The sequence below is a fragment of the Hevea brasiliensis genome, chromosome 3, assembly GCF_030052815.1.
Source record: "Hevea brasiliensis isolate MT/VB/25A 57/8 chromosome 3, ASM3005281v1, whole genome shotgun sequence".
Taxonomy (NCBI): Eukaryota; Viridiplantae; Streptophyta; class Magnoliopsida; order Malpighiales; family Euphorbiaceae; genus Hevea; species Hevea brasiliensis.
The window spans coordinates 104,252,618-104,276,175 of record NC_079495.1 but is presented as its reverse complement, the minus strand read 5'-3'; the positions used below and the strand labels follow the sequence as shown (position 1 = coordinate 104,276,175).

The 23,558-nt window shown below is 31.9% G+C and overlaps 1 protein-coding gene and 1 pseudogene across 11 annotated transcripts; one reads left to right on the top strand and one right to left on the bottom strand.

The window, feature by feature from the left end:
• The first annotated feature begins 4,450 nt into the window (after nucleotides 1–4,450).
• On the top strand, nucleotides 4,451–6,934 carry LOC110650974 (dynamin-related protein 4C-like; annotated as a pseudogene).
• Nucleotides 6,935–7,081: 147 nt separating this feature from the next.
• Nucleotides 7,082–14,229, bottom strand: LOC110651146 (chromo domain-containing protein LHP1). 11 transcript variants are annotated; one of them, XR_009147707.1, is made up of 7 exons: nucleotides 13,752–14,229; nucleotides 13,422–13,447; nucleotides 13,179–13,265; nucleotides 12,122–12,901; nucleotides 9,167–9,227; nucleotides 7,783–8,429; nucleotides 7,082–7,648 (listed from the first exon to the last, which is right to left on the bottom strand). XR_009147707.1 is itself a non-coding variant. In XM_058144391.1 (7 exons), the coding sequence occupies exons 1-7, from the start codon at nucleotides 14,046–14,048 to the stop codon at nucleotides 9,016–9,018; spliced, it is 1,209 nt and encodes a 402-aa protein (XP_058000374.1). In that variant the 5' UTR covers nucleotides 14,049–14,229; the 3' UTR covers nucleotides 8,710–9,015. The 11 variants fall into 11 exon arrangements, 4 of the variants coding, with proteins under 4 accessions (XP_058000372.1, XP_058000373.1, XP_058000374.1 ...); XR_009147710.1 differs by having other exon boundaries at nucleotides 7,082–7,645; nucleotides 8,118–8,429; XR_009147709.1 differs by having other exon boundaries at nucleotides 8,133–8,429.
• Nucleotides 14,230–23,558: the final 9,329 nt, after the last annotated feature.

Genomic DNA, 23,558 nt, shown 5'->3' with positions numbered 1-23,558 from the left:
TTTTGAAATAGTTGTATATAATTATTTTTTAAAAAATTATTTTAGATTATTATTTAAATTTTAAATTAATTAATTAATATATAATATATTATATAATATGTTTTAGTATTATTTCTAAATTATATAATTTTTAATTATAAATTATATATAATTTATGATTAAATATATTATATAATATAATAATATAAGAGTATTATATTATATAAATTTTAATTATTTATTAATTATGTAATATTTAATTATAAAATATAAATATAATTATAAATTAACACATATATAATATGATAATATATTTATGATTAAAAATTATAAGATAAATTAATATATTTATGATTAAAATTATTAAAAAAATATAAATAAATAAATTATAATATTATGTTATATTTAGTTAATAATTATATATTTATATATAAATATATATAATTATATTAAAAGTATATAATTCATATAACATATAAATGTGTTAAAGGGGGAGAACATTGATTTTGCCAAATTGCCCTTCAATGTATAATATTTATAATTATATTTTTTATTTAATTTAATTTTAAAGTTTATATTAATTTAAAATTTTTAGTACTTAAAATTTAAATGTTTATATAATTTTAGAGTTCATATAAATATATAATTTTTAGTTCTATTTATATTTAAATTTCACATAATTAAATTTTTATTATAATATAATTTAAAATAAAATTTTATAAAAATACTTTTATGATTTATATTATTTACAAAAATAAAAAGATATTTTATTTACATGAATATTTTTTAATGAATTCCAATAAATTTCTATTTTTATCTTATAATTATTTATGTAAAAATATTATAATATAATTATATTTAAATTTATGTAAAAATATTATAATATAATTATATTTAAATTTACATAAAAAAATAATAAAAAAATTAATTATTATCGATCAAATATATGAATCCCTTTATTAATGGGTTTTAAGTTTTCTTCTAATTTAATTTAAATGTTTATATAATTTTAGAGTTCATATAAATATATAATTTTTAGTTCTATTTATATTTAAATTTCACATAATTAAATTTTTATTATAATATAATTTAAAATAAAATTTTATAAAAATACTTTTATGATTTATATTATTTACAAAAATAAAAAGATATTTTATTTACATGAATATTTTTTAATGAATTCCAATAAATTTCTATTTTTATCTTATAATTATTTATGTAAAAATATTATAATATAATTATATTTAAATTTACATAAAAAAATAATAAAATAAATTAATTGTTATCGATCAAATGTATGAATCCCTTTATTAATGGGTTTTAAGTTTTCTTCTAATTTAATTTCTTATAAGCTCTTTAAAAAATATTTCATGTAAAATAAATTTATGTTTTTTAGTTATAGATATATTTCTAAAATATTTAATCATTATATTAATATATAAATTAGTTCTAATTAAATTAATATGTATGTTTTGCTCTTCATCATTTATAGTATTTATAAATATATTTTTATTATTTAATTTAATTTTAAAATTTATATAAATTTAAAATTTTTTAATATTTAAAATTAATCGTCTATATAATTTTAGAGTTTGTATAAATCTAAAATTCTTAATACTGCTTGTATGTAAATTCTACTTAATTAAAATTTTATTATAATATAATTTAAGATAAATTTTTATAAAAATACCTTTATAATTTATATTATTTACAAAAATAGTAAGACATTTTCTTTATATGAATTACTTTTTAATGAATTATAATTGATTTCCACTTCTATCTTATGATTCTTTATATAAAAATATTTTAATACAATTATATATGAATTTGTGTAAAAAATAATCAAAAGTTAAATTTTGTCAGTCAAATATATAAATTTTTTATTAATATTTTTAAATTTTTATTTTAATTTAATTTCTCATAAGTTCATTAGAAAATATTTCATATAAAATAAATTTATATTTTAATTATAGATATATTTCTAAAAATTTTATTATTATATTGATATATAAGTTAGTTCTAATTAAAATTGAATAAATAATCATAAGTCATATGTAAATACTACTACATTTAATAATAATAATAATAATAATAATAATAATAATAATAATAATAATAATATATTATAAAAATATATTTATTAATTTATAAAAAAATATTTATTTAGTATGTAATATATAATAAAATTATATGAATCTAAAATTTTAAATAATATATAATTATGTACAAAGCATGTAAAAAAATTATATATATAAGAAACAAATATTTAAATAGATAAATATATATTATTTAAAAATTAATAATTAACATAAAATGTTAGGTTTGATTTTAATTATGAAATTAACATAATTAATAGGAAGACAGAACTTATAATACTATTTTTTTATTTTAAAATGATATATTATTAAAAAATTAAAAATGTCAATGTGTATAAATAAAAAAAGTTTTTTTAATTTTTTAATACTATGACCTTATCATGGCTTTCAAACAGTGAATACATATAAAAAAAATTAGCAATTATACTAGGAATATAGAATTGCTATTTCAAATTAAAAAATATATATTTAAATATAAATACAAATTAATATTTTAATTTAAAAAGAGTCTAATTTTATAAAAATACTAGCATTATATTATTTAATAGAATTTTTATTTATTTGGATTTAACAATTTTCTTTATTAAAATTTGATATTTATTTCTAGAAAAATAATTATAAAATATTTAATTTAAAAATGTGTTATAAGTTAGTTTGACAAAATATTTTAACTATTTATAGCTTTTTTTACTATAATCATTCGAATTAAAAAAATGTAATTTACTATTGTTAGTATTTTTTATTTTATTAACCTTTGATTTTTTATTTTTTATTTAAAAGAAAATTTTTGTTATTAATTTATTATTTTAAATAATTTATTAGCATTAATATGTTTGCCAATCTTATTTTTAAAGTTTTTCTTCATATTATGAAAAAAATATAAAATTATATAAAATATTATATGTTAAATACAAATTAATAATATTATACTTATTAATATGAGTATGCAAAATTAATTTTATATGCATAACTAATTTCATTAAACAAAATTAAAAAAATCAAATCAGAAATAACTATAAATAAATAAAAAATTCTATGCAAAATTGAATTTATTTTATAAACTTTTAAATAGTGTGGGACAAAGTTTACTTTTTTTTTATTCTAATTATACCTATTTTATAAAAATTATAAAATGCTATAAGTTAATTATTTCAACAATTGATTATTGAAAAAATTTAACACAAAAATATATGAACTAACAAAATAATAAATAGTTAAATTTATATTTATAAAAAAACTTACAATTATAAAATTATATTATAATAATAATTTTTTCATTATAATTTTCACCTCTATAATTTCTAATTTTTATAAATATACTTTTATTTTCATTAACTTAATCCAAAAATAATAACTGCACATAAAATATACATATAATGAAAAATGAAAAATGAAAAATTATAATAATAATAATAATAATAATAATAATAATTTTATATTATATGAAAATTTAATAAAAAATTATATCTGTAAATATTAAATTACAGATACATACAATGAGTGTAAAAAAAAAGGAGCAAAGAAAATGTAAATCACACTTTTAAATAAAAACTACTACATATAAAAAGTAATAGAAAAGCATATATATAAATTTAGTTATCGGTTCGATTCTAGTTCGGTATGGTTCCTATTTTTGTTTCAGTATGATTTCAATTCAGTTCTTAATAAAGAACTAGAATTGAACTAAAGTATTAAAAATAACTTTGGTTTAGTATGTTTTCTTTCGGTTCAGTATAATTTTTTTGTTCGGTTCGAAATCCTCAAGAACTGTGCACAGCTCTAATGTCTATATATGATTTAAGATTTTCATTTTAAGAGATTGGACGGGTGAAAATTCAAATCTAATAATGTGTTTTCAACTATTAAATCAAACCAAATTAGCCATATATGTTTTAACATTCAATAAGCGATTGAGTGCAAAAAAAATTATCTTTAGTACTGATTAAGAGTTTTACTGGGGCTTGTGTTGAATTCAGACTTGAGGATGATTGAGAAGGCACCTGCTTAAAGTTACAACCATCACAACGCACCTAATTAACGTTGACAACCATAGACACCTCAGGGTCATTAACAAAGGCATAAAACTACCCGCATTGTTGTTGGTGGTGATCAGTCCTCGAGAAAATCAAAGTTTCTGGAGAACCCGCAGAGGGAGTTGGAAACTGGAGTCTGAACTTACCAAAACAAATATTCATGGCATTGAGCCCCACCAAATTTAACTGGTACAGTTCTCATCCTCTGAAGGCAGCTCGTTGCATGGCACATAAAAGGCAGCTCGTTGCTTTGGTTTTCCAAGAATCGACTTTTCCAATTTCCACTGAATTTATTATGAAACTCCTATAAATTTCTCTGTCTCCATTTTTATGAAACAGCTAATTTACAGTTTCTTTTCCGTTTGTTTCTTCCTTTATTTGTGAAAATGGGTGGAGGGAACGCTAAGGGCTCAGAAATTGTTAATGTATCTACGTATATGCCCTTAGTTTCATCATTCAATGATCGTATTAGACCTCTCCTTGATGCAGTTGATAAGCTTAGGCACCTCAGGGTCATTGACGAAGGCATACAGCTTCCCACCATTGTTGTTGTTGGTGATCAATCCTCTGGCAAGTCTAGTGTTCTTGAATCATTAGCTGGTATCAATCTTCCCCGTGGTCAGGGCATCTGCACAAGAGTACCCCTTGTAATGAGGCTGCAAAACAATCCATCGCCTAAACCAGAGCTTTCTTTGGAGTTCAACGGCAACACTGTAAGCACAGATGAAGACCATGTTTCAGATGCCATAAATGATGCCACTGCTGTGATTGCGGGCAATGGTAAGGGCATATCTAACACTCCCTTGACATTACTAGTGAAAAAAAATGATGTGCCAGATCTTACAATGGTTGATCTTCCTGGAATCACTAGAGTGCCTGTTCATGGCCAACCTGATAACATCTATGAGCAGATAGCAGGAATTATCATGGAGTATATAATTCCTGAAGAGAGCATTATACTCAATGTTCTATCTGCTACTGTTGATTTTACTACTTGTGAATCTATCAGAATGTCGCAGAAAGTGGATAAGACTGGCGAGAGGACTCTTGCTGTGGTCACAAAAGCAGATAAGTCACCAGAAGGGCTGCTGGAGAAGGTAACTGCTGATGATGTGAACATAGGCCTTGGCTATGTCTGCGTGAGGAATCGCATTGGTGATGAATCTTATGAAGAGGCCCGAATGGAAGAAGCTAAACTGTTTGGAACTCATCCACTTCTATCCAAGATAGACAAGTCTACAGTGGGTATCCCAGTTTTGGCTCGAAAACTAACGCAAATCCAGGCAACTATTATATCTAGATGCTTGCCGGATATTGTCAGACAATTTGATGATAAGCTCAATGCAAATATCTCAGAGCTGAATAAGATGCCTAAGATTATGGCATCCGTTTCCGAGGCAATGACAGCTTTCATGAGAATTATAGGGTCTGCCAAAGAGACACTTAGAAAAATCCTTTTGAGAGGAGAATTTGATTAATATCCAGATGATAAAAAAATGCATTGCACTGCTAGATTGGTTGAAATGCTTAATCAATACTCGATAACGCTAAATAGTTGCCCTGAAAGTGATCCTACAAGGGACTTTCTTATGGAAGAGATTCAGGTTCTGGAGGAAGCCCAAGGGATTAAACTTCCCAATTTCCTTGGTCACAATGCTTTTCAAACAATACTGTGGAGAAAAGTTGAGGGGATATCAAAAATGCCTGTCAGATTCCTCGAACAAGTATGGCATTATATAGAAGGTGTGGTTATATCTGTTCTTACGCATCATTCCTCCAACTATCATCAACTTCAATGCTCCACCAAACAAGCAGGATACAACATCATAGCAAGGATGAAAGAGCAGTCCACCAATTGGATTTTGGAGATAGTCCAAATGGAAAAGCTTACAGATTATTACACTTGTACTCCTGAGTACTTGAAGGAATGGAACAAGCTAATGGCTCAAAAGCATAAATTCTTTGCCGAAATATCAAAATCTGGAACTTGCAAGACAAACGTTGAAGGTGTTGGAGAGGTGGCATTTGCAGATCTTAGGAAGCATCAGCTTGTTCTGGATCAAGCATTTGACCTGAAAATGAGAATGGTTGCTTACTGGAAGATTGTGTTGCTGAGGTTGGTTGATTGTACGGCTCTGCATTTGCAACACAGTATTAATAATCTTGTGAACAAGGAAATGGAGGCAGAGATTGTTAATGAGCTGATGGTCTCCCATGGTGGTGAAATAGAGAGAATGTTAGAAGAATCACCTGCTGTTTCTGGCAAGCGTGAGAAGCTGGAAATGAGCATCAAGAAGTTGAAGGAATCCAAGGACGTTTTGTCTAAAATCTTGGACAAGAATGACTCTTAGCTTGCTCCTTTTGTTTGAAACCTGCAACTTGTTTCGAAGCATTGTTCTTTTACTTTGCCTCATTGGAACGAAATGTTTTGTCCATTTGCTAACGTTTTAAGGAATTTCAGTTATGCTGCTTTTGCTTAGTTATTACTTCAATTTTGCTATTCTATCATGCAAAATATAAAATTTAAAACATTCCTTGATATGATTTTAGATTAGTATTCATAATAGTCAAGCATAAATGAGGATGGAAAATCCCAATGAGTCAAATTCCAAGTGTATAGTTCTACAATATGAAAATCATCTTGCCTTGGAATAGAAAGTAAACTTTAACCAAAACTTAGTCTCTCTTGGATTGGTCATCCCATCAGCTTCAAATTTGACAGAGAAGAAACTATCTTTTATGATGCTGGATGTGGATGCTGCGATCTGCTGGGTTATGGCAAGAGTTGAGCTTTTGGTGTGTGGACTGCAGGGCAGCTTACTTGCTCCTCCTCTTAATCTAAGTTTTGGTGGTGTTTACGCCTAAATATAAGTTTTGTAATTTATTTATTGTAATTATTATAATAAGAAATGAGATTAGCAATTTATTATTCAGTGTTAATTATGTTGCCTTGCCTACGAGGGCTCACCCGTGTAACTTCAGATATTTTTCACATCATCAATAATACAGCTTTTCCTCTCAAATCGTTCTGTCCACTCAGAAAGTGATCGTCTCACCGAATGTTGCACAGAACAAGAACATAGAAGAGCGCAACTAGAAGTAATGTTCCTAAACCATATCCTTCAGCATCAAGGCGAGAGCTTTGTCGCTGATTTGTAAAACCAATGCAAACAAGATAGAGCAGAAGCAGAAGTAATGCCTTCAATCCATATCCTTCAGCATATTGGGCACAGCTACTGCAGGTTTGATGCCCTGATGCATAACCCACTCCAACCAGGTACAGCACAAGTAGAAGTAATGCTCCCAAACCATATCCTTCTGCGTCCTGGGGACAACCACTGGTTTGCTGCCTTGTCGAACAACACATGCCATAACTTGTACAGAATGTAGAAATCAAGTTTACAAGCACAAACAGTAGAAGAGGAAGCAACACAATAAACCTTGGACCATAGACGATCAATCCTAGGACACCCAGCATTAGAAATGGCACCAATGGTGATGGCCCTCCACTATTCTCCATTGCTGTTTTGCTCTCTCCTGCTAAAGTGGGCAGAGAAGCACAATGTTATTGAGGATTAAAGAGATGGTGATCTAATTATTTTCTTTGATTTTGTGATAGAAACATCTAATATATTTTACTTTATATATAACAAAGAATTGGATTCAAGGCTAACCACAAGTAACAAACTCCAAAATGAAAATTTGTTTTCAAGCTTTAGAAAAGTTTGCAGAATGAAGAGCACGTTTTTCTATCTTTTACATGTTTCTTATCCTTGTTTTCATAACAAAAAATGGGTATCATGAAAACCATAGAAAAGACGATTTCTGGACTCTCTAGTAGTTGTTTTCACGCCAATCCCACTCTCTTTTTCATTTCTCTGCAAGAAGACAAGCAGAAAAATTCTGCTTACAGGGAGTGACGTGGGTTAGTACAATATTCTCCTAATTGTGTCAACTGTGAATATTTTTAAAACGCAACAAGAGCAAGCAGCATAATTTCCGGAATCACCCGCTTTTCATGAACCTTTTTGTAGGACAAAATTCAGGAATTTGAGCTGGAAGAACCTTCTAGGCTTCTACTACAGCAGATCATGGTAAAGATGGATATCATGTTATGATTGTGGATGCAGCAATATGCTCTCTCTACTGATTAATCTGGTGTGGAGGAAAGGCTTCTCCTTCTCTCATCCACTTAGCTTTTCAGGATCTCTGCTTTTGATGAAAATTAGATGGAGCTGTGGCTCCAGCTTTCGTACTACACATTCCTTTTCTTCAAGATTGGTAAAATACAGCATTACAGAACTTGCCCTGCATTCAGTACCTGCACCTCAACCTTTATATCACCCATATCCCATGCCATTTGAAAAATTAACACAGTCCAACAACAAATTTTCCGTTTAGGAAAAATATTATCTGATTCATATTTTCATTTGATTTTGAATATAAAATATGCACTTGTAGACTTAGTTTAACATAAATAATTTTATAATTATTTATATAATTAATTCCTGAATTCACTAATTCAATGTGTCATTGTAGGAAACATCCAATTGACTACCAAGAACATCATACTGTCTCATGCAAACAGGAGAGGGGGTGGATTGAAACAAAGATGATATTCATTCAAAATGACAGCAACTACAGTACTGGACAAGTTCTAATCATCTGCAAGTTTAAATTTTGAGAAGTCAATTGTAGGTAGAACTACAAAATATCTAAACATACAAAAGGTACAAGACGAGATACAGATGGCCATAAGAAAATTGCTAGCTCTAAATCACTGAACTAATACAGCATTAATCATCCTGCACTATCTCCTGCAACTATAGAATTACAACTGTACACAGACAAAAAGAAGCGATCATGCTGATATCATACACTAACTTTCCTTCTAAATCTCCATTGAATCATGCAATGTACTTGAGATGTTGCTCATAAAAGTCAATCAACTGCCCATAAAAAAGAGAGAGTAAATATAATGATAATGGTCATAAACGAGTCCTGGCAATATTTACTAAAGTTTGAGGCTCTCTAAATAGGCAATGGATTTATCAATACCAGAAGTGGATTATTAGCCTTGAGAAACCTGTTATCTACCACAACTTCTTTCCCATCAGACCTATCAAATAAGAAACCAGATAAAAATATTTAGCCAGATGAAAGTGCTAACATAAAACCCAAAAATACAGCTAATAACATAGTCCTTACATAATAATAGAGCTCAATGCTCCTACTTCTGTATCCCTCTTTTTACATAAGCTAATGCATACAGATTTTTGGATGTAGGGATATGACATGCCTATCTATGGAAGTCATTGTAGTGGGCTAGCGATAGATGAATTGGGGATTCAAGGGTTTGAATTGTACACAAGACAGGTATATGGTTTACAGATTGATAGAGGTTCCTTGGTCATTGATGGATGGCTGAATTGCATCCAGAAACAAAGAAGAGCCAAAAGAAAAACACTGTTGGAAGTTTCTAGTATCAGCTTGCCAAGGGTGTTTTGAGCTTCTTTGAGAGGCTATTTAATGAGGAAAAATAAGGCAATTCTCAATAGGGTCTCACAACCACATAATGTAGTACAAAACAGTGTCAAAAAAAAAAAATACTGAATGATTACAAGCATTACCCTGCCTGGGAAGGAGGTTACTCAACAGCAAGATTCCAGCAATAATACACCAAGTGCAAGTTTGCTATATTACAATAGAGCACAATGTAATGAAATGGAATAAATTAACCGTTCATCATTCTATATCATGAACTTAATCAATCTATTTATTATTATCATTATTATTATGGTAAATCCAATATTCCAATTTTGCATCAAAGTGAACTATAAACCTTTCTCTTTTTCTTAGTGCTTCAAATTTCCCATCTCTACAGACAATGCCTCTCTAAGTCTTCCTTGGTCTAGGTGCTAAAACGGCAATTACCCACTCCTCATACACTCAAGTAGGACCCTGAAAGGGCTAATCCAGAAAAGATTAAAGAATTTTTGGCAAAAACTGATAGGGTAATCAATCTTTTCTCTTATATCAAAAAAATAATAACAATAGTAAACCCAAGATTCCATTTGTGCATCTAAGTGAAAAATAAACCTCTTTTTTTCTTAATACTTTAAATTTCCCATCTATATAGACAATGCCTCTTTAAGTCTTTTAGTCTAGATACTAAAAAGACCATTAACCACCACTGTCAAAAGTTAAGACCGTACCCTTGCATTTTGTAAGCCTGATACAATATCTATGCACCAAATTCAGGTGGAAATTATTTGGTAAGGATCACAATCATATATTTAAAAAAATCATTTATTTGAATATGCCAACCCAAATCATCAAAGTACGAAAAATAAGAAGAAACCTGCAATGATATATGGTATGCGCAGATCCCTGTAAGAGGTTTATTTGCAGAACTCTGAAATATTTGAAAATTTAAAGGACAAGAGCCACAGAGAGAGAGGGGGGTGGGAGGAGAGTGAAGAAAACAAAAAGGCAATGCCTACTAGCATTTGAAGGATTCTGTTTGGACTCCTAGTAATTAGTATGCAATTTTTATGGAGACATTATCAAGTGAGAGAGAGAGTAAGCTATATCAGCAAGTGAGCTCAAAAAGGAAGTTAAATCTTCAACAATGCGCTGGAAGAGCATTTCAGAATATTGGCAAGGTAGCTTTATTGGCAGGCTGTTGCTTAATAACAAAGTTAAGAGAAAATATGTTATGCCAATGGAAATATAATAATTTTGAATCAATGTTTTGAGAAATAAGTGGGAAAACCATTGATCATAGACTTTTGATCAGCAGAATGTGAAAGCTTTATAGAACATGACATCATCCTCTGATACAAATTAACAAGCCAATTCCACATATAATAATAATAAAATCTTTTAAATTTCTGAAAAAAACTAGCAGTTATCCAAATAAACACTCATTATTCTAAATAATATCCATCAACTCCCTTGAATAACTGCCAAATCCCTTTCTGAATTAATACTCCTAAATGCATTTCCTAACATTCAAAGGCTCAATCACCATTCTAACCATTACATAATGTGCGATGAATATTTCTAACAAAGTTGAAATATTGGAGACCGAAGCCCCATTATTTTTCATTTCCTATCTCATATCTTGTTTCATACCATTGGTTCCTCCTAACACTTAAATACTCCCCACTACTTCAGACCTTTTCAGGAAAGAAAAGGAAATAAGTGAAATTAAATATAGAGAGGGACTGAGGGGAAAAGCCATCCTAATAAGATATCACAAGAACACCAGGACTGTTGATTTGAAAACCATATTAAGCAATTAAGAGCTAATCTCCAAGCAATTCACTTATCTCCATGCACCAACTCCATGCCAAATACATAATCAAACAAAGAACATGAAAACGGAAGAGAACAAAACTAACAAATGCATGCAAAGCCAAGCTCTTAGTATACACTTTTAGTGGTGCAACTCCAAGAAGGCCCAGCTAACATTAGGTTTTTCAATGTAGCATTCCTTGACTGCCACAAAACTTAACACCCACAAGTACCAATCTTCAAGATCTACTTGAACCCTTGAACCTTACCACGTAAACCACAAGCAACACCCATACGACAAGAATCAAGCTAACAAACACAAAATCAGGCCAATGACATTTATCTAATATTAAATTCTATTCTTACCTAATGTTAAACTAATGTGCTAACCTACTGACAGCATTCATAGATCTACAATCTACTTCCCAATTGTCATACATCTGCTACTTTGACATGAAAGGTATCCTTCCTGAACAACCAATGATATCAATAAGAATATAGTTTTATACCCAACAGTACAGTGCCATTATCATAGAGATCTGCAACTGCATGATTCTCTGTCCTATGGATTGACAGAAGTATAAAAATGTCAAGGGAAAAAGGTGTTCCAGTATATTAGACTTCCTCCACTGTATTGGGAAGGGTCCATTGTAAAAACATAAATTTTATGCCAATAAGACAAGACACTAAAAGTTGGGAATTAAGAAGACAAACCTCAATGCCACAAAAGTTACCAGCACATCCTGAACATTGTCCATCACAGAAGCTGAGAAGCCTATTGGTTTGAGGATCTTGGTGATAGTTGTAGAATTCACACCCACTGGCTTGTGACTTGAATTAGTCCCTACCAAAGTCCCATTTTCAATTCCTAGTTGTGCAGTTGCCCCACCAGAGCCAACAGAAACGTTCAATGGTGAAGGTTTTAAGAAAAATGGTGAACTTTGTAAGCAAAGTGATTCACACATATCCAAGTCCTTCTTAAACCTCTTCACAGAACCAGACTTCCTTCTCTTAGCACCTGTACGCCGGCTGTTCTGAATAGAATCTGCATAATCAACCTTGTGAAGTCCATTTGTAGAGCCACCACCCCTTGAAGCATTGTCATCTTGGAAATGTATTGCCAGCTTATCTGCATTCACATCATTGGTAGATATTGTTCCCCTGAGCTCACTAAGCTTTGGATCATATTCATTATCCTCTTTCATGGCAAAAGTTTGTTTTGAACCATTGGTGTACCCATTCTCATCAGCTTTCTTCACTGTTTTGGCATTGCTAACATCTCCATTGTTCTCTCCTTCATGACCTGAACCCGCAGGTGGATCAACATGGCTTGAGTTATTCAGAGGAGCAGAGGACAAGGATTTGTCAACTACGTCTACTTCAACACCTGTAATGCTATAACCAGCAGAGGAACGTGACAACTTCTTCCTGGGCTGATTATGAGGACCTCCATATTTGCGTTTCCTCTTTCGTGAAGATTTACCAGATCGCAAGCTTAAATTCCAGGGGACAGAGAAAATGGGGTGCACTTGTGAGTAAATAAGCAACAGTATAAGGTTATAGACTATTTCATTTTCAGTTTACATTTTGTTGCTGAGTACTTGCTAGCAAACCAAAAAAAAAAAATCTTAAGTTTGCTAATCCAAATAACTATTATCACTCAGAACACTTCAAATGTCACAAATAAAAAATTAATTATGATTTTCCCATCCTTAGAAGTTCTCTAGAATCTGAAAAAGTTTGGGAAAATAGGAAAAGAAAGGGACTTTACCTCTCCTCAAACAAATCAATGACATCAGAACACGACTGCAAATTCTCTAAGGGCTCCCAGGTGTTGGCCGTTTCTGGCCAGCCTCGCCTTCAAAACAAATAACAAATATTATAGTCAATAAATGATGAAGCATCAATAGACTGGTTCAATATATCCTGATATCATTCTAGCAGCCGATCAGATTAAGTAGAAACAATAGCAAAAGAGAAAACAGAAACTCGATGGGACAATCCAGGCACTTACCACTTTATGAGATACTGAAGCTGACCCTATTTTTGAGCAGCATTTGGGAAGTGATTTGCATCATCATCGATCAAAGTAAAGAAAATACCATTCAGCCAAGCAATTAATACAAAATAAAATTAAATCACCCACCATCCACTTGCAAAAAACCTTGAAAATAAAATAAAAACTTTCATTTATTGTTTTTCCTAATCACATTTTCTGTTCTAAAACAAATGAAATAGAAAATTTTAAGAGATGGGTAAATAATAATTTCTACAGAAGGGGATGCCATTAAAGCATAAACACACACAAACACTATGTATGCGCGTACGGGGGAAAAAGAAATACCTTGCGGACCCGTTTGCGTCGAATAGCTTCGATTTCGAAGAAACCCTCATCAAGCTTAGGCCGTTCTTCTTCATCTTTCTCTTCCTCGTCCTCATTCTCATCCACGTCCTCATCCTCATCCTCATCCTCTCCTTCACATTCCTTCCGATTCTCCTCATTATCATCAACCCCATCTCGTTCTTTCTCATCAGCAGCATTCCCTCCTTGAACAAAAACCTCTACCATGTTGTGGCCATCCTCGAAGGCATTGTTCAAGGCCATATTGGGGCTTGCGGCTGCCTTCCTCTTCCCCTTCATTTGGTATTTATACTGTGGAAAAGAGAAAAGCAATTGGATTGGTGAGGGAATTTTGGTTCGCAATCGTCGAGGAGGGAAAGGGTAGGTGAGGGGTTTTTGGTTTTCTCCTTTTGTGAGAGAGCGGCAAGTTAAGGGTGGTTAGTGAGTCAGCGTACGGATTCCCACGACACGCGAATTACGATTTACGAGTGAGGGTGCATTCGTGAAAAAGCTCTTTTCTTACATAAGCATTTTTTGAAAATTAAAGAAAAAAATAGGAAAATAGTTTTCTTTTTTAACAAAATTAGACCATGAGTTTCGATATTTACTTTTTATGATCAAGTCTATATTTTTTTTATAGGCAAATCTTAATATTTTTAAAATTATTCATTATTTATTTTAATTGTTAATTCATGACATATTTCATTAATCAATACTAAAATTATTTGCCTTTTTGTCATAATTTTATTAAAAAAATGCAATTTTTTTATTTTCATTTTTTTTTCATTTTGTGAAAAAAAAAAAATTCAAACTGAGAGGGAGATACATGGAGATATGGATAGAAAGATAGTTTTATGGAGTAAGGTTGTTCTTACAAGTAGGGTTGTGTTCGATGTTTTAAGGTTTCAAATGAATAAAAAAATTATACAATATTATATCAAAATTGAAAATAATTGTTATTATAATAATTGAATTTAACTAAATTTATATTTATTATTTTGATTTGACTCTTATTACTCATAATAACTAAATTGAATCAAAACAAAAAAATCGATTTTATAAATATATTGTTTATGTTTTTTAGATATATTTTATAACAAATATCATATTATAGATAACTTAATTTATAATTTCATATTATTTTTTTATTTTTTATTTAATTTTAATTATAAATATATCAAATTATATTATAATTCTTAATTTTATAGTTAAATCACATGTTGATCATATAATATATTTTCTAATTCTTAATTATAATATGCATCACGTAATTACGAAATATGTAAAATATAAAATAGTATTTGACTATATATAATATATTTTTTATATTAATATTATAATCTAAATTATATCAAAATTACTTAGAATTAAACTGAAACTAAAATTGAAGTTTGATTATAAGCTAGTTCCTAAAAATAAAAAATTCAAAGATTTATTTTTTATTCTAATTTTTAAGGAGAACCATGCCTGTAACAACCCAGAAAAAAAAAGTGATGAAAAGATTACTTAATTGTATTATTATTCTCTAAATTTGTAATTTAGGACTCCGCATGTACTAGTAGTAGTATTAATCCTGTCAGGAACTGCGTGAATTTAAGTTTTTGTATTAATAAATGAAAAATTTTTATGAGTTTTAAATAGTTTGTAAATGATGTAATAGGGTTGAGCTGAGCTCCCTTAATTTCAGTTCTGATAATTACTGGATTAAGTTGGCCCGAAATGAAATTATACAGTTTGATTTAAATTATTTTATATGCATATTGGGCCTAAATTGTGGGCCTGGTTATGGATTTGAGGAATAGTTAGGCTTACTACGGGTCTCGGGGGCTTTAAGCTGGCCCAGGTCCTAGTCTTGGGTCGCCCATAGGTTGGGTCGTGACAAAGTTGGTATCAGAGCTTAGGCTCTAGATTCATGGGAAATAATATAATTGGGAGTGTAAAAGGAGTCTTGTTAGGATGTTACATGCGGAGTATAGGATTCTGTTTCCTCTTTTTCTGTGATTCCTTATTTCTAGATTCTGCGTTATACCTCGGGAAATATAAGAGTACCTCAGTTAGTGTCTTGATTTTCGTGGAGTACATAGAAACATGATATAGATTTAGCAAACTTATTGAGGTCTACCATGGAAACACGTACTCCAAGAAATACTATATTTTTGTCAGTATGGGTTTAAAATGGTGTGCCCATTTCGTGCAAGGCACGAGTACATAAAGGTGAGTCTTGAAAGTACAGTTGCCCTAGATAAGGATAAGGATACCACTGCTGGCAGTCATCAGTGGATGAACCAGTCAGAATAAGTTTGTGATAATAAAAGATTCAAGAGAGATAAGAAATTAGGAGACCTAGTCGGTTAGGACGTATCATAGTAACTATACAATGTTCTCGATGTCTGCTCTGTAAGCTGCAGATTACAGTACCGACATGAGATTATTGTGTAGAGCTGCGTGCATCCCCGTGGTGCTCCATAATGAGGGTGTTTACGGATGGCTTCTGTTTTGGTACAGTTATGCCAGAACAGAGTTCCATATCTGCAGAGGAGTTGGGAACTCCTAGTTAGGGGTCTAGAGTTAGAATATTGAAAGGTCACAGTTGGGTGATAACTAGAGTCAGTGACTCAGTTACCCTAGCATGAGCTAGAGTTACAGTAAGAGTTGCCATCAGACCAGAGGTTTCGGACTAGTTGCAAAGTAAAGGTGACACTTATAGAGTGAGATCATCTAGTCTTCAGTATGGAATTTTGGATTGTTTTTGTAGTATGACAAACATTTTGCTTAGAGCTTAGTGAGAATAACATACCTTGTGTGTATCAGTATGGAATAAAGTACAATCCTACTACCTAGAGAAGGTCGAAATTATGAATTGATGATTTACAGAGCTATGATATGATAAAAAAAAGACATTAATTTGGCATGGTTTTGGGCAAGGTGGTAAATGTAGTATCTTTGTTGCAGCAAGTTAGGGTATAGTCCTATCTTTTCAGAAGGGATCGAAAGTTATTACTAATAATGGTGACCAACAAAATAGTGCCCCAGATGGGACTGTAGAGTGTGGTAGAGAGAAGTTGGCTCGGGTATCCTGCAGAGGATACAAGTTTCATTATAGGAATCATATATAATCAGATCACAATGGATGTAAATCCTTTGAATTGGATGACGGGTTTGGGTGCCCGGAACCTTAAGTTTTGGCTAATTGAGTAAACATGGATAATAATAATAATAACAAATAAATAAAATTACTGCAGAATCAGTTCTCGAGGTGGTAAGGGTATTATGTAAGCTAAAGGATAAGAATAGAAATCATACGATAAATGTATGACTGCAATTTCCTGAGTTCCTTTCTAACTTCATATTGTTCAAAATAATAGTATAATCTAATTATAATAGTGTTAAGAGTAATAAATTAGCGAAGATAAATTGTAGAAGGCCAATGGATAGAGAAAGTGCAGAATGAAGGCTTGGACAATTGGTGCCAGATCCAATATAATCTAAATGCCAGTAGAAGTACTAGCTAGAGTGGTCAAGGGATCAATCTGAATAGCACAGATATGTGATAACGTGGTAAAGATTCTAAAAGATATAGTTAGCAGGTACAGCTGTCATGTTAGGAAGAAGAATGGAACCAGGGATAGAATAGTTAAGTTCTATTTTGGGTAAGACAAAAGAAATAAATGAAAGGACAATCTGAAGGGCGCATAATAGAAGGAACAAAGTTAAGATATAGGGTAAGCTAATTGTTATTATTGGCAAGGTGAATGACAAGGATGGAGAACTCAAAATGGGACCATATTAGTGAGAATAGTGACAGAGGTGTGGAATCTAGTAATGTGATACTCATAGCATGATGTAGTTGAGGTAGTGTCAGGAGCTAAATTATAGAGCTTGGAGTTTCATGATTGGATCATACTCTATCTATTCTCTATTTTCTAAAGTGAAGTGGATAGCAATGGAGCAAGATTCTTTTAATTTGTTAACAGTATCAAGAAGATTAGGCGAGGAATACAATAATAATGAGCAAAAGCTAGAAGGTGTGCAGTGGTATTGCGGATTATCTAATTAGGCAGAGACAAAAGAGTTAGTAAGTAGTAAGCTGAATAAAAGTCAATCTAAGGGATCAAATAGGTATTATGAGAGGAAAAGAATGATAGACAATGACACATAGGCTTTAGGTTAGACCTTTGAGATAGTGAGAAGGTAGTTAGGGGTTCGTTATGAATGATAGGCAAACATTTTTAATGTGACCAACAGAATCACTTTGCAGTGAAGCAATAACGACAGGACAACAGTAGGTGTAGAATGAGAAGTGACAAGTATAGGTGGTTATAAATCACTAGAAAGTTCAAGGATCAAATTAATGACCATAGCTAAGGGTGGAATTAGTGTTGGAAGAATCTATTAGTAAGAGAAATCTTTCAGGAATCAACAAAAGTTAAGGGCACAATATAAATGATAATAGATATGAATCATAGGTCGAGTATAAGTAAAGTTAATAAATTATAAAATATTATGTCAGGAAGGACAATGATACGGTAAAGGGTTCATGTAGATGATACCTTATAGGTAGAGCACAATTGTGCTAGGAGATAATGAAATTTGGAGAGAAAAACTGTAACACCCCCGTTTGCATAGTATATTTACAATTATTGGGATTAGAGCCATACCTAAGACAATTTGAGAAGCCATAAACACAAATAACTAGTAATGTTTAATTAGTTAACTATAAATAAGAAAACAGAACATAAGAGGTTAAAGTCACGGTGATGAGTGACCTCTCGAACGCATCACAAGTCATTTTAAACTCAAATGTCCTTAGGACCCTCATGAACACAGTGGAAAAGAAAACCACGAAAAGAACAAATAATTAGGTCGGAGGCGGAAGAAATATTGGATTATTTGCAAGATGACAATTTGGTCAATTGACCCAAGTGACTCGACCTAAATGTCAAATAAAATCGGAGAAAAGAAAATTTCAGAATCGAGAATTAAATTAAAGAAATAATAGAAAAAAAAAATAAATAGAAAAAAAAAGGAAAGAGGTTGGAAAAGTCAAAAGTTATGACATCATGCATGATGTCATAACTAAATTAATAAATTGAATTAATTAATTTGGATTTAGTGGTCTTTCATAAGCAAAAACGTGTAAAAGGAAAGAAAAACAAAAATCACTTCTTCTTCTTCTTCTTCTTCATTTGCCGCCTCCCTTCCCTCTCCCAAATCTCTCTCACCTTAAATCACCATTAAAGCTCATTTTGAGCTTGAAGAACCCTAAATCCCAACCTAGAAATTTTATTTACCAACCTTAAACCTTGTTGATTTCACTTGAAAGGAAGTTTGAGCAAGAAAGAAAGAAAGAAAGAAGAACAAAAGATAGGGTTTTGAAGCTTTAACAAAAGGTTAGTATGTTAAATTGTTACTTTTCCATTCAAATGCATGTTTAGGTAATTAAGTGAGCTAATAACTTGATTTAAATGAAACAAATATGGGGAAAGAATTAAATTGAAATTTTGGGCAGCTTGAGAGGAGTGTAGTTTGCATGAATATGATGCAATTGAGTGAGTTTAGAAGCTTTACTTAGTGAAATGATTAACATTAAAATTATTAGAAGTAGTTAAATGTAAGAGTTAGTGAGATTAAGGTTTCAATGCTAGGGTTTATGGACCAAAATTTGGAGAAATGCATAAATGGCATGTTTAACCTATTGTGACATGAAATAATGGTCAATTATGACCAAATAACTTGTGTGGGAATGATAGGAAACTAAGTTAAATTAGGTCCAATGGTCATGCTGCAGCATGACCAAACCCACTTTGAAGGACCAAAACTCAAATTTTACAAGTCCAATTGATATGCCACCAATTGGAGATGAAAATAGACATAAAAGAGCACAATTTTCATTAAGGAACCATTGCCAAAACTGACCAAAACTTGGTGAAACAATTGACCAAAGTGAGTTGATAGCAGGCTGCCAGCATTAAACTGACCAAATGAACAGTAACTATTCATTTGGTCATAACTTGAGCTAGGTAGGTCAAATTGACCTGAAATTTTACCAGCAATTAGATATGATATAGACCTAAAACTTTCATGAAGAACACCAACCCAAATTATGCCATTAACTCATTCAAATCATTGAGCAAAGTTAAAATTTCTGTACTGAAATTCTGCAGATTTTTAGTTGAGCAGCAATGTTTGGATAGCTATAACTCTCTCTAGAAAACTCGGATTTAGGCGATTCTTGAACCGATGGAAACCTAAGACATAGTACAACATTTCATATGAAGAAAGTGAGACCAAATTATGAACTTAACTTGATCAAACAATTGACCAAAGTTGAACCAAAAATCTGACAGCACCTAAATTGCAGTATGACGTGAACAGTACAAGAAACTTATTTTGGCCATAACTTGAGCTACAAAACTCCGATTGGGGTGATCCAAAAATGAGAATACACTTAAGACAATAAGGAACATTTTCTATGAAGGAAGTTTTGTCAAATTCCAACAGTAGATCGACCAATGGAACAGTACAACTTCGGAGAACCAAAGCAAAATTGGCAATTTTGCCAAAATGACCTAAGCTTTAAACAAATGACCAAAACCAACCAGTTTGGTGACTAAAATGTGGTATGTGGGTGAAGTTGGAGTTCCCATACCCATTAAGCCTTAGAAAGTCAATAATTTGACTTGAATAGTGCAGTGAATAGTAACTCGAAACACAAAATTTCGAGAACGTCGAATTTAACACGTTAGAGCTAGGTAAATGTGAAGTTAAGTTTATTTTGGATTCATTTTAAGTTTTAGTACTGAAACATTGGAAAATTTCGTGTTTCATTGGAAAAGAATAAACCCGAGGAGTCGAGTCAAGGCCAAGTTTGAGGTTTGTGCACAACATATACTTTTATAATCATCTTTTGCATAATGTTTTGAATAATGTGAAATATTGGATTATAGCATTTTTATGATGTTTGATTTAAATTGTGAAAGTTATTGTGTATATTTGAAATGACAATGTTTAGCAAATTGTTAAGATAAGTTTTGAAACCATGTCATGACCATATATTTGAACACCTCATTAGCACGACTAGTGGGGGTAATTAGTTTTGAATTTTGATTCCTTCTCCGAGAAGTGTTGAGGTGTGCCAAGAGAAGAGGATGTGAATGGATATCCATATATTTGAGCTAGCTAGCCTTGTGACATGATTTCTCTTTAGCCTCTGGCTATCGAGATTCATGTGATTTCTCTTAGCCTCTCGCTATTGAGATTCTATTTATTTCGAATGGCATGATTTAACTGTAGGTTTTATGAAATGTGTTTTGATACTTTGAAATAAACTTGGTTTACATGTAAAATCTTACAATGCATGATTGTATTTAATTTTCATGTTTAGTCAAATTTTTGAATGAATGTGCTTTAAGTTTTGCATAAAGATTATTTTAGTATATTGTGCACCATCGAGTCCTAGTACTCATGATAGCTTTTTGGCCGCAGATACGAATACGGAAACTAGAGGAGCGAGGTGTGAAGAAGCTACCACCTAAAGTTTTATAATTTATACCCTAAGTAAATATTTCTTTTGATGTATATATTGCACATAAATGTATGGACATGTACATGGGTCTTGAGCAGCTTGTACAAAGTTTGTATAAAAGTTGTAATAATATTATTTTGGGTTTGTTTCTGTAAATTTAATATTTGTAAACATAAATTTTCTACTTTATGTTTTGTAAATGAAGATATTAAATACTTGGAGATGAGAAATCTTGATTTGTATTGTGAAATTATTTGAAGTGCCTTGATTGAGTTGATTTGAGAATTATTGGTGGTTGGGAGTTGTGAAATATTTTGGAAGTGCTTTTTACAGTATTCAAGAACGGTTTTCTCAAAATACAGAGGAAACTCACAAAATTTTTATAAAATTGAAAACTAAAATGTCCAAAAATATTAATTAGTTTTAATTTCAACTAAATGTTTTAAATACTTATTTGAAATGCTCACCACTTGTCAAAGATAAGAAAATTGTTTTAAAATCCCTTGTAGGGTACTTAATGAGTTATCGGTAGGTGAAGTTCGGTAGTTCATTAGGTATTCTACGGGATCATGTTATGCCTTACAGAGGAGTAAGGTGTGACATGTTTTAGTGGTATCAGAGCAAATTTTTGAAGTATGTTTTAACATATAAATTTGTGTCTTTCTTGTTAAGTACAACAATGTCCATAATTGTTACATAGCATTACATCATGAATATGAACTAACGGAGGGAAATCTCCTTGTGTTACTTGTTCAGAGATACCCTAACTTCACTGAAATGGAAGAAGGAATGTCGGCCCCACAAATGCCGCAAATTCGCGCAGATGCGCCAGGAGAAGCGGCAATGTTTCAACAAATGGTGGGGTATGCTGCTCAAGCTCCACCCCAACCACTGTGGCACAACCACAATATGATAAATTATTGAAGTATTGGACCCTTTAGAGGCAATGGCTTGAAAGAATGGACAGAGTGTTTAAGAAATGAGTTGAAGTTTGAATATATGCATATGATTGGTGGAAGACCATCCCCTGAGATAACTGGAATGACTTCATCGAGAGAGTTTAGACAAATACATCCCGGATGCATATGTTGATGGGAACCGCAAGAATTTTTGAGCTTAAAACAAGGAAATCGAAAGGGCAGAGTATGAGAGGGAGTTCTCGAGTCACTATGCGGAGAGTCTCCTTACTACCAAGAAGGCAAGGTGCAAGAGATTTGAAACGGGTTTGAAGCCCAAGATACGGATGCAAGTTGTAGGATTTCGACACAAAGAACTTCTCGAGCTTATGTCTCAAGCACTTGAATTGGAGAGAGTTGAGCAAACCTAGTGAAGGAAAAGTCGAGAAATTAGAAAAAGACAAGGGGAAAAATCTGAGCAGAGTTAAAGAAAAAGAAGTTTAGTGGAGGTTCACATTCGCCTACCGTGAGACTTGTGGCAAGATTCATGGGGAATGCTATTGGGCCTGGAGGCAAGGGCCATATAGCTAAAAATTGTACTAGTGCTCGAGATATGGTCCAACTCCTACTCGCCGAGGATCTATTCGCAGTCCCGCTCCCAGGTTCAGAGGAAGAGGGGCACAATTGGTCACAAGGAAGTGCTTCAAAATGAGAGAAGAGGTGAGACTGATGTGGTAGCTAGTATATTCTCTATCTCTGATCAAGAAGTATTTGTATTGTTTGATCCGGGTTCAACCCATTCATATGTTAGTGCTAGCATAGTTAGTTCACTTACTGTTTCATGTGTGCAAATGGGTTTTGAAGTGCTAGTAACTAGTCCTTTAGGACAAGAAGTCAATTTATAGAGACTATCCTTTGGTGATCCAAGGACATGTTTTCCTATCGGACTTGATTGAAATGCCCTTCAGAGAGTATGATATTATCTTGGGCATGGATTGGTTAGCCTGCATCATGCTATGATTCACTTTTGGTCTCCTCTATACGGTGATGTGGTAATACACGGGAGAGGCATTTATCGCCATCAAACATCATTTAAGAATGATCGTAAAGGGGTGTGAAGCATACTTGGCACATGTGATAGACACCCGGTGGGGAGTCACATCCCTACGGTATGTGACTTTCCTGATGTATTTCCGATGAATTGCCGTGATTACCTAAAGAGAGGTGCGAAATTGATGTTATGCAGTGCGGACCCAATCTCCATAACGCCATATAGAATGGCACCTAATTGAAAGAGTTGAAAGTGCGCTTGCAAGAGTTGCTTGACAAGGGCTTTATCCGCCCTAGTGTGTCACATTGTTTGTAAAGAAGAAGGATGGCACTCTCGGT

Coding starts and splice junctions, on each gene's coding strand:
- LOC110651146 (XM_058144388.1), bottom strand. CDS start 14,048: ATGAAGGGGAAGAGGAAGGCAGCCGCAAGCCCCAATATGGCCTTGAAC. Junction 12,902..13,178: donor ATTGATTTGTTTGAGGAGAG/GTAAAGTCCCTT, acceptor CTGGAATTTAAG/CTTGCGATCTGGTAAATCTT. Junction 9,228..12,121: donor GTAACTTTTGTGGCATTGAG/GTTTGTCTTCTT, acceptor CTTATTTGATAG/GTCTGATGGGAAAGAAGTTG.